The 19,194-nt window shown below is 40.5% G+C and overlaps 1 protein-coding gene across 6 annotated transcripts in view; it reads right to left on the bottom strand.

Moving 5' to 3' along the window:
- LOC118404116 (vacuolar protein sorting-associated protein 13B-like) overlaps positions 1 to 19,194 on the bottom strand; it is a 56,725-nt gene that overhangs the window by 7,770 nt on the left and 29,761 nt on the right. For 2 of the 6 annotated variants that reach the window (XM_035803105.1, XM_035803104.1), the window contains exons 25-42: positions 18,742 to 18,879; positions 17,433 to 17,822; positions 16,616 to 16,905; positions 15,878 to 16,025; positions 15,120 to 15,307; positions 14,360 to 14,553; positions 13,614 to 13,813; positions 9,003 to 9,139; positions 7,798 to 7,911; positions 7,498 to 7,596; positions 6,735 to 6,914; positions 6,222 to 6,377; positions 5,413 to 5,673; positions 3,829 to 3,936; positions 2,730 to 2,905; positions 2,190 to 2,363; positions 1,359 to 1,572; positions 519 to 719 (exon numbers count right to left, since the gene is read on the bottom strand). In XM_035803105.1, the coding sequence (XP_035658998.1) occupies positions 519 to 719; positions 1,359 to 1,572; positions 2,190 to 2,363; positions 2,730 to 2,905; positions 3,829 to 3,936; positions 5,413 to 5,673; positions 6,222 to 6,377; positions 6,735 to 6,914; positions 7,498 to 7,596; positions 7,798 to 7,911; positions 9,003 to 9,139; positions 13,614 to 13,813; positions 14,360 to 14,553; positions 15,120 to 15,307; positions 15,878 to 16,025; positions 16,616 to 16,905; positions 17,433 to 17,822; positions 18,742 to 18,879 (3,368 nt within the window). Of the gene's footprint in view, positions 1 to 115; positions 720 to 1,358; positions 1,573 to 2,189; positions 2,364 to 2,729; positions 2,906 to 3,828; positions 3,937 to 5,412; positions 5,674 to 6,221; positions 6,378 to 6,734; positions 6,915 to 7,497; positions 7,597 to 7,797; positions 7,912 to 9,002; positions 9,140 to 10,202; positions 12,168 to 13,613; positions 13,814 to 14,359; positions 14,554 to 15,119; positions 15,308 to 15,877; positions 16,026 to 16,615; positions 16,906 to 17,432; positions 17,823 to 18,741; positions 18,880 to 19,194 lie in introns of those variants that run through there. The other 4 variants (XR_004829748.1, XM_035803106.1, XM_035803107.1 and 1 more) reach the window with 4 other exon arrangements.

The following is a 19,194-nucleotide window of genomic DNA, read 5'->3' as shown; positions in this document are numbered from 1 at the left end:
AATATGTGGGTTCTTTGATTTTAATACATGTAATAGGATATCCAATTTTCCATAAAAAATTTGAATACATTAGTATGTACATTCTACAGACTAATATATTCCAAATCAGTCCAACCTTAGTGGCGCCCCCTGCCTGTGGAGCTGGTATGACAATGTTGAGCAGCCCCAGCCCCTCCTGAACAATACAACTATTATAGATTCTACATCAGTCCCACCTTAGTGGCGCCCCCTGCCTGTGCAGCTGGTATGACGATGTTGAGCAGCCCCAGCCCCTCCTGAACAATACAACTGTTATAGATTCTACATCAGTCCCACCTTAGTGGCGCCCCCTGCCTGTGTAGCTGGTATGACAATGTTGAGCAGCCCCAGCCCCTCCTGAACAATACAACACTAACTATAGATTCTACATCAGTCCCACCTTAGTGGCGCCCCCTGCCTGTGTAGCTGGTATGACAATGTTGAGCAGTCCCAGCCCCTCCTGAACAATACAACTATTATAGATTCTACATCAGTCCAACCTTAGTGGCGCCCCCTGCCTGTGCAGCTGGTATGACAATGTTGAGCAGTCCCAGGCCCTCCTGCAGCATGATGAGTCTCTCCCCATACTTGGCGCTGGGTGACACATCCTCCGTCTCCAGTAGGATGGGCAGGGACTGGGGCAGGCTGGACGTGTCGGCATCAGCTGAGGATGGCAGCCGCACACTGATACAGAACTCTCCCTGGGAAAATCAAAGTGATATTGATCCAGTTTAGCTAACTGAAGAGCTATTCTTCCAATGGTCATGACAGACAAGACAAATTTATACAGTTTCATTACCCAGAAAATCCCCTCCTACATTTAGTTAAGCACAATAAACAGTGGACGGCAGCTTAACGTCAGATCATTAGGATTGCCTTTTCTAGTAGAATGCATATCTGGGGATGAGTGACATAGTCAGAATCAAACTCATGGCTTCTAGTTCAATCTAGTAACCACTGGTCTCCGAACATTATGTGAGAGAATGTAAAGATGATAGTTTGAACTACAATTTGTATGTGTAAAATTAATGTAAATGCCTTGGGCATTTAATGTCATGTTAGGGAAAAGATGGAGAATTTGTGGTGGTTTACAGTTTGCGGTCAAAACAAGGAAGAAGATGAACAGAACAAGCACATTCCTGGCGGTTTTAAGTTTGCTGCAAAACTGCGGACCACTGCGACTCAGTAGTCGAGTGAGGAAATAGGTGGAAAGTGCCTTTCCCAATAAGGCACAGCATTGGGGCCTGCTATGGATTCAAACCCTAAACCTTTAGATTCAACCACACTTTGCTACTATGTACAAAATGTAATAGAGGTCTATACCACGGACCAATACTAACTCTAAATTTTGGTGGAGCGATAGCCTGTCCCGCAGGCAGATCCAAGGCCACCCCATCAGCCAACACCAGTCCCAGGTCGATCGACGTGTCGTTTCCCAGCAGGCACCAGGGCGAAACGTTCAGCAGGAGGGTGTCAACGTATGGCGAGAATTCTGCGAAGGTCACTTTCAGCTCTGTGGTTGGCTGAAACACCACTACGTCCTTGTCTGTATCCCTGGTAATGAAAAGTGTTGAAGTATTCAGTTGTAACTATCAGAAAAAGCTGAACACTGACAAGGCAACTATTACAGTTACCTTAGTAATTGTTCCAAATCATCAGAAAAATTGCTGGAGTGTGATCTTTCCCCAATTTTTTTACAACACATTGTCATTAAGGCATACAAACACTTAAAACATGACATATTTGAAGTAAACTCACAACTTCTAATTAAAGTTATCCTGAGTGTTATCCAAGCAACGAAGCAAGGAGCAACCAATGCAACATTATGAGAGTACTTGGCTGGGGTAACCAATATTTCTTCAGATGCTGAGGTTGTACAAAATGTAATACTTTTCCTAATACGTGTACTACAGGTTGTTGTGTATACAATAGTTGCATGAGAAATGCTGCGGTCAAAACTGTATTCAGCAACCACTCAAAGAACTGAGGAAAAATGTACTTGAATAGGGCAGTTGGTTACACAGGACAGTGTGCAGTTATATAAAAAAAGAATGGGACGGTTTTAATGTGACTAATATGCCTGGTGATGGCTGCTTGTGCCCAACGATTGAATGACCAGATTTGACTGTATAATCATTGTAACAGTTACTCCAAAAATGTACAGGACTTACTGTTTTCTAGAATGAAGATAACCAGAGAATGGCCAGCCTTCTCCCACATCATCATCACTCCCTTCTGGAATAGTGCATAGTTTCTCCACAGTAGGCAGGGAGGGTTTCCTGTCCACCTCACTGATCAGGTCAGAGTTCAAACGGATGGTCGGGCTGGACGGCTCACCATTCTTACTACACGACAAAAACAAGAAATCATCGGACTTCATTTCCGAAAATATTCAGTGTTTTTGTTCTTGCTTTATTCATAATTTTGAACTCCAAGCATTTTCCTATTGGCTCAGACATGCACATGTATGTGGCAGGAAATTAAAGACAGGAAATGAGATAATCTTTGATAACCTTTTCTTGGACCTTTGACCTAACATCCTGTTAGACAGTGTAGTGTCATGTCAAAGACACACAGACAAAAACAACAAAAACAATATCCCCCTTTTTCTTATTAGCAAAATATATTATACAAACTAGAAAATTAAGAATAGCTAGATCTATAGAATCTTCGAGATATGATCTTCTTGAAGTATTTGAAACGATGCTCACCCAAACTGAAAGGTGACATGATGTGAGAGTTCAGGTTCAATGTTGTAGAGGTCATGACCTTTGCCCTTTCCCACGACCTGGTACTGGTGTCTCTCACCAAGGTTGCGTGTCTCCAGGTTCATGAGCAGGGGCCCGGGGATCCAACTCCTCACCACAAACACTGGACTCAGCACAATCTGTGGACATTAAAACAGAGTTGTGTATGTAATAAACAACATAATAATGACATCCTTGACATTGGCCAATATCCCAATAATTTTATTGTTCCATTTAATCCTTCTTTCATCCATCCATCTATTTATTCATCCATTCATTTTTTCATCTGACAATCCTACAAGACAACTTGCCCTCAGACAAATTCTAGCAGGGACCCTACAGGGCAATGACCCTAATTGACGCAGACGCAGAAGGCCCGAAACGAGTCCCTACAGCATTTTAGCCTATTTTCGGCTTTTAGCAGGAAAATGTAAGTAACATTTCATATTGGTGAGACAGTGTAGCTTGCAGATGTTCAGATTCAGCAAAAAAACAAGGTTTTGGTTAATTGTTTCGGCCTGTGCTGACCCCTAATTTGAAGTGGTCAGTCCCTAAAATGATGTCATGGAAAGGCAACATGGCGGCAGTTTTGATCGCTGAAATATCTTGCGCTGGTCAGAAAGTTTAAAGATTAGACTTTTGAACACTTGAGATAGCGGGCTGCTGTGTGGGGTGAGTTCTTATGACCTGGAATGTTCACGGATGAGATTATGACACCCTGAACTTGCTAATTTTTACATTATCGCCAATACAGACAATTAGTGTTCACTGCTCTATACAGACAGGGTGTACAGTCAGACTACTGGGGGTACTGGGAGTACTGGGGGTACAGACACTGCTGGGGGTACAGACACTACTGGGGGTATGGACACTGCTGGGGGTAAGGACACTACTGGGGGTAAGGACACTACTGGGGGTACGGACACTACTGGGGGTATGGACACTACTGGGGGTATACAGACACTACAAGGGATAGGGACACTATAGGGGGTACAGACACTACTGTGATTCAAAGTACAGTGCAACAAAAGGACAAATTTATGAAACAACAAACAACACTGACCACCCTCTGTCCAGGCAGAGCCCATGCCGGCATGTGCTGTGGGGTTGAAGGTTGGAGGTTGTAGACTGTACACAGGACCTGTAACACACTGCCATCCTCACAAGAGATCTGGGGAGCAAAAAACAATACTGTAATTGTTACCTTCAGATAATGGTTTAGGTGATTATTGTATAAAAGTCTTTGAATAAGACTTTTTATATAACAAAGACTGACAAAGTATCACATTAAGCACTGTGAAGTAGTAAATCAGTACATACATAACTTTATGTGTATAGGCAGCACTCCAGGCAGGTCATTTTTTGTATTCATCCATAATAATAAGTCTATGGCAAAGTCAACTGTCAATAACTCTTGACCAGTATGGTAACTGAGATGTAATGTGTTATCTGCCATTTACAGGAGTTGTTGTCTTGCAGCTAAAATAGAATTCATCATGGTTTCAGTTATGTTTTTGGTTAACATCACAATTTCATCCAAATACTTTTCTATCAAGTTATGTTTTGAAACCATATCCTTATACACAAACATGGCCTTATATTTTGAGTGCACACTGCCTGCGTGTGTGCAAGATTGTGTTGTGCACCAGTGTCCTGTATGTTTGTGTGGATGGTGTGTTCAGCACCAAGGACAGGTGTGTGTTTGGATTGTGTGGTGACCAGTGCCCTGTATGTTTGTGTGGATGGCGTGTTCAGCACCAAGGACAGGTGTGTGTTTGGATTGTGTTGTGCACCAGTGTCCTGTATGTTTGTGTGGATGGTGTGTTCAGCACCAAGGACAGGTGTGTGTTTGGATTGTGTGGTGACCAGTGTCCTGTATGTTTGTGTGGATGGCGTGTTCAGCACCAAGGACATGTGTGTGTTTGGATTGTGTGGTGGCCAGTGTCCTGTATGTTTGTGTGGATGGCGTGTTCAGCACCAAGGACAGGTGTGTGTAAGTATTGTGTTGTGCACCAGTGTCCTGTATGTTTGTGTGGATGGTGTGTTCAGCACCAAGGACATGTGTGTGTTTGGATTGTGTGGTGACCAAGTGTCCTGTATGTTTGTGGATGGCGTGTTCAGCACCAAGGACATGTGTGTGTTTGGATTGTGTGGTGGCCAGTGTCCTGTATGTTTGTGTGGATGGCGTGTTCAGCACCAAGGACAGGTGTGTGTTTGGATTGTGTGGTGACCAGTGTCCTGTATGTTTGTGTGGATGGTGTGCTCAGCACCAAGGGCAGGTTTGTGTTTGGATTGTGTTGTGTTGTGCACCAGTGTCCTGTATGTTTGTGTAGATGGTGTGTTCAGCACCAAGGACAGGTTTGTGTTTGGATTGTGTTGTGTTGTGCACCAGTGTCCTGTATGATTGTGTAGATGGTGTGTTCAGCACCAAGGACAGGTTTGTGTTTGGATTGTGTTGTGTTGTGCACCAGTGTCCTGTATGTTTGTGTAGATGGTGTGTTCAGCACCAAGGACAGGTGTGCATACAGACTGTGTTGTGCACAGTATCTTTTCTGTCACGTTACATTTTGAAACCATTTCCTTATACATGAACATGACCTTATACTATATGTTTTATAAAAGTGCTACAATATCAAGAAGGTTTCACCTGTACATAAGAAGTCTCCTTCTGTTTTGTTGACCCTACGTCGACCTCTCCTGACCAAACGGTGAATTCTCCCTGGGCCCTGAGTCGGATTCCCCTGATCATGTCGTCCTCTAGAACGAAGGACGGCAGCGTGGTCCTGGCGGGGAGGTCAAGGGTCAGGTCCCGAGGCAATGCAGGCTGGGATTTCCGCACTTGGACAATCTCCAGTAGGAGGTTCTTTGACAAGTGGTTGGTAAAGACTTGTCGACCGCAGAAGGTAATCTATGGACAACGGAAAACGGCAATGATTTTCTTTAATATCTGAGGTTGGTGTAGTTCTAAAACTGTAGGCAGATACATTAGTATGTTTTACTTAAATGTTTTTTCCAATTGACTGTATTTTTCTATAATCATTTCCTTTTTTTTTAATAATCAAATTCAACTTGAGCCTGGTTTTAAGTTGACCATTGTTTAACAGTAAAAGGGTGGCTCAATTACAATAGTCATGTACTTAATGGCCATCACATAACAATACTACTCTTTGGTAACGAGCTACATTTTTAGGACTGACAAAGCATCTCATCTCCTTAAGTCAGAAACAATGTGAATTGCACTGAACTGAGGCAATAAGAAAAACACAAGTTATGAAATAATGAAGGCTGCACACTCAGGAAATACCATACCCATGGCCTACACCAGAACTTTCTTTACAAAACATAATGAAATCTAGAATAAAGATGTAAATAAGCTGAATGCAAAATAGATTCTAGCAAGGTTATGGTGGGATTTGTACAATATTCTGGGCCCAAGTTTCAAACCGAATCAGTTACCTGTTTCTGGAGAGGTGTGATTGGTTGAACCTTGACGATCAGCGAGGTCGCGTGCCCTTGGTGTTGGATGGTCCGCACAAACGACCCGGCCGTGTCGATGTTAAACGGCTCGGACCAGCGCCAGTTCGCCCACCCCTCAAAACACACGTGGAGCATCTGGAAATAATCAAGCATTAAATGTTTCATTTGCATTTTATGTTGCTAAAATTTCCCCTTTTCTCCAAAACTATCCTTTTTTTCCCCAAGTAAGTATTGTCCCAAGCCAAAATTACAGACTCGCTCCAAATGCAAAGTAGTGTGTGTGAGTGAGAAAAGACAAGGGGCTGTGAATGGCGTTATCTGAGTAGCCTTCCGTAAAAGCCAGCCTAGCCTTTTCCATAAAACATTTCTGCTAGGAGGAAGAAAGAAAAAGAATGAACCAGCAAAAACAATATTTTTTTCTCCTTCAGGAAAACATAATTATATAACACTACTTGCACCTTTTCTCCCTAACATTTATAGACAACTACGAACCCTGCCAACCTGCACTTGTTTGTGGGTGCGCCAGCTGTAGCCGTGCATGCGCCGGCTGCACAGGATGACGTTCTCATCCGTGTCCACCTGTCCAAACCGGATAGTCTCCTGGGTGTCGTTACAGATCACAAAGTAGTTGAGAATGAGCCGTTCGTCATCTGTCTTTGTGGGGGAGAAATTCTGAAAGAAAGAAACATTGGAGTAATGGCTGCATTCACTGTTTGCACAATAAGGTAGGCAACAAAAATATGGGGGGAATCATAATACCAGACAATAGACTAGAATAACACTAAGTGAAACTTTTAAAGAGACACAGAAAACCGAGAAGGGTGGAAAAAAACTGGTTGTAAGATCTTCTGTGGTTCCCCAGTGGTCAAACAGTTAGACTTAGGTATAGATGGGATGATTTGACATACCCCCTTGCAAAAGCTCAGTGTGCAACCTGAAATTTTGCAGTTGCAAAACCGCTTTTCCTCCACCAGCGTGCATAAAATTTTGTTTTTATCTATTCATAAGATAAAACATAAGTAGTTACATGTAACTGGAAGAAAAGCCAATGGAAATTTGCTGATTTAAAGTAATAACTTGGATGTGAGACAACCTGAAATGTTGATGGCACAACCTGGCTTTTGATTCAGGTTGCAGTCTGAGCAACCCGGCTGAAAAGAAGTATTTTGAGCACTTTTATTCATTTATGCAGTTCCTTTAGTTATTAGATTTAACTGAATTCCAATGCAGTCCACTGGAAGATGATAATAATTACCTGTGTCCAGAGTCGCTGAGCCATGGTCAGTGTGTGGACTGTACCCTGGGCTACCCGCAGGTGAATCGGGTCTGTCGAAACTCTGGTGTCCACATGTGTCTGAAATCAAAACAATATACTGGTCACTTCAAACAAGACCAGACATTTAAGTGTTTTATTTTGTTTGTGATGAATAAATACCTCTTCAACTAATTCATATTCAATGTCATTATCTTGCTAGATAGTAAGCATTGAAAGTCCTAAAGCACTTTTATAATACCCATAAGGAATGGTGGGTAAACTTTCAAAAATGAAACCTACCACATGTGCTTCTTTTCTGTACATGAGCTCCCCCTGTAGCTTGAATGGTTCGACCAAAGGCTGCATGGTCAAGTTCCTGTACTCCAACACATCAGCACCAATGGACCCTTCCATCTAGTTTGGGGTAGAGAGGGGAAGAAAAAACCTGGACCTGATTTTCTGGACATGGACCATACTTGGACCTCAATTTTCTGCATCGGTACCCACCCTAGCTATTGATCAAAAGTGGAGAAACAGCAGCCATCATTTTCATAGGAGCCCGCCATGCCATATATTGCATACATAATACACATCAGGCAGGTCATTTACCCTATGGGTATATCAATACGGATTTCCCGTCCAGTATTCTCCATAGACTAGTAGCCATAGCCTTGGTGCTGAATACCAGGTAGTTGTTTCACATCCAACGAAAACATTGTGTTAATCATATGTAGTTGATGCAGAATGACATGTTCCCCCTCCATGGTGCTGAAAAAAGGGTAGTTAACTTTCCAATGGAATACATGTGTATGTTAGAATTTATATTATTTTACTGTTTTCAATAGCTTCATATATTTGATCTTGTTCACTTGCAATTAGCCCCATAGGCGAGAATTTGCAACAAAACCTTCAATTTTCATTATAAGTTGAATGGCGGCAATAATATTTCTCCTCCTAAAATATACTGTAAATGCAGAAATGTTTGCGGTGGCCACTGCACCGCGAATTTAAAACCACAGCAAACATTTTTTCATAACAGTAAGAGACTACAGTGCATGGTGCAACCGCGAAATTAAAACCACCGCGAAAAATCCATTTTCCCGCTACCGCGAAATCAAATCCCCGCAAACTTAAATGCATTTACAGTAGTAGCTGTGTCCAATGTACGTGTGCCTTAAGTCCTTTCACACCTTAAAAGGATGCAGGAGGCAAAAAGTGTCTGTATACCTGTAATACATGTAATTGGGACAGGGTAGAAAGCACGGTCATTACTGTAGTATTGTACTTTTACAAATAATTGACTACTGTATCTGATAAAGCCTAAATAGCCTAGTCCTAAAACCTACAAATGAAAACCTACCACAGAATGTGTCAGTGAACATCCTGGAAGTACGATATGCAGGATATCTGTTACTCAAGCATTTAATTTAGAAGTCTATCTACTTCCTTGAGTAACCATTATCTTGCAACATCAGAACACTGGTTGGGTCATATATATAACTGACCTGTAGAGATGACCAGTCTCTGTCCCCATGCCAGTGTTTGAAGTGTAGAAGTGGTTTCTCCATCGAGATGTCCAGAAACTCCTGATCGTTTGGCATGGAGTCATCAAACTTAAAAGGCTGCAGCCTTCCAATAGGACCTGTCATTGTAAACGGACAACAAGAATGTATAAGAAGTTAAACATTATCCAACCGATACATTGTATGCCAATGTTTTGAATTTATATTTTGTTTTATATTGGAAAGCATTACAGCAACCGTTCTTGTTAACAAGGGACTTATAAAGATTTGCACAAGACTGACCAAACAAAGAAGGTACATGTACATGCTGGGTTTAGGCACAACTGGTTATACCGAAAAATTAGATCAGAATTACTGGACAAAACTAGCTAAGATAGACAAGATCTTGCTCCCCTGGAGAGGACATTCCTTAACACTTTTTGGTAAAATTGCCTTGGTGAACTCTCTAATAGTATCACAATTTACATATCTATTCATGGCATTACCTTCTCCTAGAGCCAAGTTCTTTAAGGAGTATGAGAAAAAGATATTCAATTTCATTTGGAATGGGCGCCCAGAAAAGATTAAACGCAAGGTTATATATAACACCTATGACTGTGGTGGTCTGAAATTAATACACTTACCCACTTTTGATCTCACTCGTAAGGCATCGTGGATACCTAGACTATGGCAAGCAAAAACACCTTTAAGTAAATACTTGACTGATTTCCCAGATCCTGTATGTAAACTTTACCCTTTCTTGCAATTATCTAAATATCATATAGACTGTATTTTTACTAAGTTTTCTCGGTCTGTTAGTCCTTTCTTCATCAATGCCCTTAAAGCATGGCTTTCCTTCCAATTTAAGCCACCTGAAACACACCAGGACATACAATCACAGCTTTTATGGCTCAACTCAAATATTACTATAGACAGCAAGCCTATTCACTTTAGAAAGCAAGCTACTGGTCAAATATTATTTATAAGATACAAATGGAAAATTTTTGTCATATAAGGAATTATCGCTGAAATTTGGGAAAACTCTTCAAATGATGGAATATAATCAAATAATCTCCGCTATCCCAAGCACCTGGAAAAGACATCTTAAGGATAAACCACTTACTATAGGACCTAATGTTCATGTTAAGCTGACTCTTGGTCCCTTTCACTTAGGGATAAAATAAAGACACTCACACACACATCTCAGTTCCACGTGTGTATTCCTAAACCTCCACATTCCAGACCCGACTGTTCCATTCGTACGGGGAGGGGGGAACTAGGCTATTCTAATCTAAGTAATCTAACATTCCCCCTTTTTTCTTTTCTATTCTAGATAACGTCACATAAGTTGAAACATTGAAATCTACCAGAAATTTACACCATTGTCTAAAGAACTTCAGTAACAGAATATACAGAGCTATATTTAAAACTATCAAGGTTGCATGACTAAAAGGTTACATAAACTGATGAGCTGCGTTCTACAGAAACTAGACAGTGTAATACTTATCAGATCTTCATAACAGTGTAATACTCGTCAAACTTCCCTTATATAGATAACTTTAGAACAGTGTAATACTCATCAACCCTATAACAGTGTAATACTCATCAAACTTCAAACTTCCCTTATATAGATAACTTTAGAACAGTGTAATACTCATCAAACTTCCCCTATGTCCTTTTTTTTTACTGTCCGTATGACTTTAAATGTCCTTATGGTAACGCAACCATATTTTTTTCCATCTTCATCATGCACTCTTCTCACCCAGTCCATTACCCATCAGAATACTTAAGGACTTCTTACCACCTACACTTGTCAATAATGTGGACTTCTGACCAAGTCAACAACAACATTTCAATCATGTGGACTTCTTACCAAGTCAACAACAACATTTCAATAATGTGGACTTCTTACCAAGTCAACAACAACATTTCAATAATGTGGACTTCTTACCAAGTCAAGTACAACACATATCAACAATGTGGACTTCTTACCAAGTCTAGTACAACACATATCAACAATGTGGACTTCTTACCAAGTCTAGTACAACACATCTCAATCATGTGGACTTCTTACCAAATCTAGTACAACACATCTCAATCATGTGGACTTCTTACCAAGTCTAGTACAACACATCTCAATCATGTGGACTTCTTACCAAGTCTAGTACAACACATCTCAATCATGTGGACTTCTTACCAAGTCTAGTACAACACATCTCAATCATGTGGACTTCTTACCAAGTCTAGTACAACACATATCAACAATGTGGACTTCTTACGTCTTGTCGTTCTCTTCTGCGATCACTTCTGTCATTAACTGTTCTCGGTGACTCCCATAGTCGTCCCATATATACTGTACTCGTAAACTAAACCAGATGATGCTACAAGCTAACAACCACCCCTGATACAAGCTGAACGGTCCCCATCCTTTCCAGCAGAACAGTAATATATGAAACAGATGTGCTGAGACACTCTCTTCTCAAAACACACTTAAGTAAACACACAGAACAAAGGAATTGGGTCACCGGAAATAATTTCAAAACCCACTGCATACAGCTAGAAGGCCACATATGTATAATAGAAATTAACACAAACAACAAACTGGTCACTGTCCTTTTCCTCTCACAGTAGTGACTGTTTACAGTTCAGTTCATACAGATCAGGGCAGTCCTCTTGCCTGGAACCAGGTCCTCTCGAACACTGCAGCCCCTCGAGTAGAATCCTCCCCGCCGACAATCACCGAACCCGCACACGATGGCCGGTCCTGCAGGCGACACGATCCTGGAAAGTTCCTCTCACAACTGGAAAGTTCCTCTCACAACTGTCCACACTCAAGTCTTCTGAACAGGGTCCTCCATGTCCTCCCAGAAATCCTCTGGAACTCAGTCTCTCCTTCTGCACTGCCATTTTCGGGTTACACCCTAGTTCTCCTTGCCCCGCTTTCCTGGCTTCCACGAATCCAAACACCTGCCACGTTTGACCACTCTCTGTGCATCGAGCCGTTCACACGTCGCCATCTTGGAAATCTCAGGTCGCCCTCCAAGCCAATGCACAGAAAACGTCCGAGAAATCGGGCACCGTCGAAACCAGAGACCCGGATCGTCGACTCTAAATGTCTAGAGTTGCACCCTCTGCTACCATTGTTAAGTTGACTCCTGGTCCCTCTCACTTAGGGATAAAATAAAGACACTCACACACACATCTCAGTTCCACGTGTGTATTCCTAAACCTCCACATTCCAGACCCGACTGTTCCATTCGTACGGGGAGGGGGGAACTAGGCTATTCTAATCTAAGTAATCTAACAATGCACCCTTCATATCAAACTATTCCTGGTTGGGGGCACGTAAGATAAATAAAGATATATACATGACAACTCTTTTAACAAATAACGTAGTCCAAACCCCAGTTAAAATCCAAACATATTGGGAAGAAATACTTGACATAATAATACCATGGAAACAAGTTTTTAGACTGATATACAAGACTACAATATGTCCGAGACTAAGATTTTTCCAATTTAGGATGTTACATAAATTTCTACCTACCAGAAAAATGTTATATATTTGGAAACTCTCGGACAGCCCTATTTGCATACACTGTGGAAATGAGCAAGAAGATACACTGCATCTATTTTGGGAATGTCCAAGAGTTTCCCAATTTTGGAGAGATGTTAAGAAATGGCACGAACGAGTATCGAGTGAACCATTACACATAGATTTAGCAAATGTAATTTTGGGTGATCTAACAGTAAATTCCCCTAGGCTGAACAATACACTAATATTAATGGCAAAATTTTTTATTTACAAACAGCAAGAAAAACACCTATCATTAAACCATTTTATCTCATATATTAAGACTTCTTACAAATTGGAATTTATAATAGCTTCCAGAAAGAACAAATTGGCAGTTCACTACAGTAAATGGGGAGAAATACTTCACATCATTTCTTAAACCCCTCTATTTTCTTTTTGTCTTTTGCTACTCTTGTGGTTTTGCATTATTCAATTATTTTCACTAGTATTTGAAGCGAAATGTTGTATTGATGGTTTCTTATGTGTCTGTACTTTATTTGAGATTATTCTTGTTTAAAGTTTACCATTAATTTACACTGATGTTACTTTTCTTATGTAAACGATACTACCTTATACTGCTGTATTAGTTTATTTGGTTGGTATTATTTTCTTCCCGCTGTAGTATTGTTATCTATTTTTGGATCCGTGGTTTATGTTTATGTTTTGTCTCAGTTATTGTCTCCATCTCTATTGTCATTATGTATTCTTCTGTTATTTCTGTTTATTTGAAATGCAATAAATATAAAAAAAAAAAAAAAAAAGAAGGTACATGTAGCAGCCATACATTTTACATCAAACACATTTGACTATAATACTGAATTTCATTTACTTTCACAGTGGTTTTATTTCTCTCAAAGAGTGAAAGAAGATTTTTGCAGAGTTTAAAATCTCATGGCTAAAACAATTGTTTAGTAAAGTAGTACTACACTGCAAATACATACAATGTAGTTGCAGTGTCTTAAATTTTTAGTGGAGAGGTCCTTGTGAGAACAAAACCACCACAAAAGGTTAAAGATAATAGTAAAAAAATATTTGTTTACCTTTCCCAAGATGCTCTGTATGATTACTGACGCTGATCTGTATGGCACTCGCCGATAAAGACGCTGACACGGCCGGTACAAACTTCGGCGCGAAACTCGAGTCCACTCGCATGCAGGCCGCCAACGCCATGGGCGATAGGAGGGGGTCGCTTTCCTCCTCCGATGGACAGGTGTCGCCACTTCCAGAAACAAAGACAAAGCTTGCATGGAGGGATGATGGGAAGGTTTAGCCACACACCAGCAATCAGCAAGACAGTTAACTGTCTATTACAATTAGCAGGTCAACCAATGATAGCATGGCAATTAGGAGTCCATCCAATGATAGGATAGCAATTAGCAGTTCATCCAATGATAGCATGGCAAGTTGCAGCTCATCCAATGATAGCATAGCAATTTAAGCAGTTAATTGAATAATAGCATGACAAGTTGCAGTTCTTCAAATCATTGGCAGTTAGAAGTAGCAGTCAAACCAATGACAGCATGGCAATCAGTGGTTCAACCAATGAGAGGATGCCTACTAGCAGTTTGACCAATGAGAGAGTAGCAACATCTTTTCAAAGAGTTGGTTGGGACTTTGAAATCTGTTTACTAGTTTAGTCCATTAGAGAATGCTACAAAAATCAAAGCAGTAATAACGAGCCAAAAAAGCAAGATTAATATGGCAAAAAACATGTTCATTGCATATTTTCAGCAAAAAATACCATCCACTGAGACATATTTTTTGTCAAATATAAAGCTTCACTTACTCTGGTTCTCCCTGAACTTCTGTCCCAGAATGCACCACCACCTGCCACAGTTGGGCTGCCACCACCTGATTGGCTGTTGCCATGGCAATGTCAGCAAACCTGGCATGGTATGACCTGCTGGCTGACAGTTTGAACTTGTGGAACATGACAAAGGCCTTCCTGACTTCATCCCAGTACTGAAGAGAACATGGCACCTGCATGGAGGAACATACATTAGTAGTGCAAAAGTTACATGACTGTATGGTCAATCTATTAACAGTTAAGAATTCTATAAGTTGAACATATATATTATCTAGTATATAAAAAAAGCACTGAGCCATATTCTCACTATTTTGTAGGGCCAAGAAATAGACCAATTCCTCCATCAAAATGTAGAGATGCAAAATACATGTACATGCATAATTAAAAGAGCAAATATTTGACTGACATACAGCCAAACTATCAAACCTAATCATTGCCAATCTCCCATTGGTTGAAGTTAATTGTGACGGACAGTCAAGATTGGTCTATTTGGCATATCTTAATATAAATTTGTAATAAGTCACATATTCCTGGACTATGACATGTTTGTGCTTGTAACTACTCAAAAATATTCAGCCAATCCACATTCACACTAAACTGAAAACACCAGATTCCACATTCTTGCATATTGGCCCCCATTCTTCCATATTGTTCTATTATATTAATATATAGTGTCAGACTAGACACACAATACAAAACCTTTAAGTCAGACTTTCAATGACAAAATCCTTCCACTGACCTCAACAAATTCTTCCAGCTCTGTGAAGCTGATGTCCGGATCATCCATGGTGTGGAACGGCACGGGGGTCACGTGGATGTACGTCAGCACGCGGGGCTTGTGGTAACACCAAGCCATCGTGCCGGGCTTCCCTCCTCTCTCCTTCGTAAACACTATCTGGCCAGGATTGGGCAATCTCTTACCCCCATCTGGAAAAAATGTAAAATTAATAGAAATTTTGTCATATTACCACATGAATATTTCACATTCACCATTCAATAAAATCTACATATTATCAAAAGGTTAAGGGCCTTCATGAGGCGTAGTTAGATGAATGGGATGTTATAAGGTATGGTCTGTTCCTGTAACAACCAAATAAACCACCGAGTGAGCAAAGCAAATGAATGTTGGACTAATACATATCATCCAACACAATATGTGGAGAACTCGCAAGTGGTAAATATGGGCTAATAATGACAGGTGGTTATAGCAAAATGGAACCTTCCCATTGCTCAAAATCATTTGGATATATGATATTTTATAAACTTTAAGACAACTGGTGTTACTTTGTGTTTTTTTTCAGTGTCTGTTTTGCCAAGTATATAGACTATAAAGCATATCTCCTATTTGTTGCAGATTATTTTATTCAATTTTTAGATTCAATGACTAATCAGTCATTAACGGGACTGGTACATTGTTTTGAATTCCTTTTCTAACATGTAACACTGTGAAAAAGAAATGCCTCCACCCCTGAGGTGTTGCCAAAAATCTTCACCTACCTCTGTTGGAGATGTACTGGAATGTTCCAACTCTGAGGTCATCTCTTGAACTGATGACAGTATCCATGGCAACAGTGTCCATGGCAACTGGAGGCTTGTCAGACTGCATTGTGGGTGGTGAGACATCTGGCTCAGTCCTCTTTAAATTCTGTACCAGAAAGAAATTAAAATAGTACAACTGTATATTATGGTTTCCCTATGAATACCTGTTTGTCATCATTCATATTCAACTGTTTGGGGCTACCAGTGTAACTGGACAATGCCAATTTGATCTAGTTGAGACACTAAGAGGGGTAAACTATTTTCCAGCATTGTTACCCCCCCCCCCCCCCCCGCCACACACACAACGTTTTTGACGTGTTTGGCCTTTATACATATAATGTAAGAAGCAAAAAAAGGAATTTATTATGATATGTGTTTGTTGGGGAGGTCTTTGCAGATGAAGGTCAGGGTTGATTATTGAAATTTTAGCTGCTTTTTTTGGTTCTGCAGCTGCTATTCCAATTTTTAAAACTTTTTGTCCTGGACAATATGCTATAAAAAGTGTGACTTGGTTTTTCTGGTAGCATACATAGGTTGTGAAGTAAAGAAAAAGAAAAAGAGGTGCAGGTTTCAACCCCCCTAGCAGCTTGGTCTGGAACTGCAAGGCCATTTTTCTTAAACATGGTTACACATTAAATGAATAAGCATACTTTTTCTGTATCAATACGTAGCCCCAAATGAGTGTAAAAGCCTTACCTTTGTTTTCCCTGTGAACTCTGTTACAAACTCCTGTATATGCTCAGTCATCAACAAGGCACAGTTCAGATGTTCCTGTCCAATGAAAACCCTCACAATGCCCAGATGTATCCCAGCATTCACTTTGGGAAGATGAGGATCATACTGGCTGCCACTGTGGGTTGACCAATCACAGGCCAGGGAGAGTTCAGAGGTCAGAGGTCCAAGCAGGGGTCGCATTTTGTCATGGAGGGAGGTTTTCACCAAGAAGTCTTTGATAGTTGTGTCGCAAGTAGTTGCTATCAAGTCGGCTGAGGAAAAACAGTTAAACAGATGATAAGAATATGGCAATGATCTTAGTAATTTTTACTATAAATTCAGCTGCTTTCACTGTGTTTCTGAATAGAAGGGAAAGTTACACATATTTTGCAGGGTGTTCTAAGAAAGTGTTTGAAACAATACTGCAGAAATAAAATCATTATTCTAATAGTTTAACATTGTACTACATTTAATTAAATGATAACTCATACTGAACCTGTACTTACTGACATACTGCATATATAGTACAGTATGACAGTAGTTATACTGACTACTTACTGCCAATACTGTACAGTATGGCAGTAGTACTTAAAGATGCACTTACTGCCATTACTATACTTAGTAGTAAAGTAAGGCAGTATTAGCATTGTAGTTAATACTTACTGCAGTAACCATAATTACTGTACAGTATGGCAGTAGGTATACTGTACTTAGTGCCATTACTGTGCTTACATGTAGTAGTTGTACAGTATGGCAGTAAATGATTTGGTTATTTTGTATGTACTGTTATGGTACTTACTGCCATTCTCTGCCAGTTTCATCTCCACTTTACTGCTTATCCCAGTCAGCGACATCACTGCTTTGGGATTTTGTGGGTGTGGCACTGTCTCCATAGCAACAACCACCTGACCAATGGCAAAGCTGGCAGAATGCAACCTTGCCAACAGAGGTGTCAACTCAGTTGGCGCCACAGAAGTCGCTTTTTCTGGCTTTGATGCTACTCCTGCGGTCTTTTGCGTTGTTGTTTCAAGATTCTTCAAGTCTTTTTGAGGAACGGTTGGGGAAAGCTTGGCCTGGATTTCATGATGTTTGGTGGGAGTCAGCAGTTTCAGGACACCCATGGCTTGTTTTACCTTGGTGATGCTGAAGTTGACCTTGATTGGTCTCCCAACATCAAGACGCACATTCGCTGTGAACAGAAAAGCATTTGTCAATGCAAAATTATAGATATACTAAGAAAAGAAATTATCAAATGTTGAAACATCGGAAAGACTTTTTAGCAATTACTTGTTATAGGGCAAATTCATTATGTTACTGTTCAAAGCTTTTGAGTAACTTCCTCAAGACAGAGTTTATGCTAACTTAAAAGCTAAACTATTTTTTTTATTATCTAAGACTACAACACTGTCCAAAATAGAGAAAAACTCATTGCCAGAGCAAATACAGAGGGACATCTTTGAATTCAGTACAAAGCTTTTGGGGCATGTCTGTGCAAACTTAAGGTAAGGTGTGAATGTATGGTTGATGAAAGTATCATCAGCTGCTACCGTTATCAGTAGCTTGTGTGGCCAAAGGGCTATAGAAAAGGAGAAAGCCATTTACGGTCATCCCCAATATACAAATGTACACCAAAAGGGGTTGGAAGGATTTTTTAATGAACTGACTGTCAGTAATGCTGGCGTGCAAAATGTTGAAGGGCAGTTGAACAACACAGCTATAAAGGTACTACCAGGGTTCTAGCCAGCTCGAATTTTTTTTCTGCAGCCAATTCCAAAAATTCGTGAAAACCGCAAAAATTAATTTCCCCTATGACACTACAGAGTAGTAAATGTTGCCATTGAGACCTTGAAAAACCGGTTTTAATGAGATTATCGTATGCGAAAGAGCGCCGACACACATTGTCAACAATCATAACAATAGCAAAACAAACAGTATGTGGCTTTTACAGCCGTGGACGGCATCCCCAAGCCGCCTGTAGCTTCCACCAAGGATTTTTGTCCGTCAAGGTTGACGGAAATTTTTCTTTTAAAATTTTTCCGTCAGACACGGCAAATTTCCGTCAATTGACGGAAAAACGGACGCTGGCTAGAGCCCTGGGTACTACATACCTTGGTCTGAAAGGAAGTCCGTGACAGTGAAGGTGTAGACAGCAGGAGGTACCCCACTTCTGGGGTCAGGCTCACCCATCGCAGTCTGGACCCAGGGGACACTGAAATCACTCGCTTCCGGCAGCAGCTTGGCAGAATCTTACAGAAAATAAAGAAGAAACAAGAAATAATAATAGATTTAAAGTTTCAGTAGATTTCCTACCTTTCTTATCGATGCTGTGAATTTCTTGCTGATTTTGTCTATTAAGTAATAAAATGCATTTTCACACTGGCTTCCATGAGGCAACATTGCACATAACAGGAAAATGAGGATAGGAAACAAGATGACCTTTGACAACACATTTTGGGACCTTTGACCTAACTTCCTGCCAGTACACCTGAAGTGCCAAATGTAATGTAAAATAACTATCTATACCTGTGATAGTTAAATCCATGAGGCAACATACTGTAAAT

The sequence above is a fragment of the Branchiostoma floridae genome, chromosome 17 (genome assembly GCF_000003815.2).
Source record: "Branchiostoma floridae strain S238N-H82 chromosome 17, Bfl_VNyyK, whole genome shotgun sequence".
NCBI classification, from domain to species: Eukaryota; Metazoa; Chordata; class Leptocardii; order Amphioxiformes; family Branchiostomatidae; genus Branchiostoma; species Branchiostoma floridae.
This window is presented reverse-complemented; position numbering and strand designations above follow the sequence as displayed.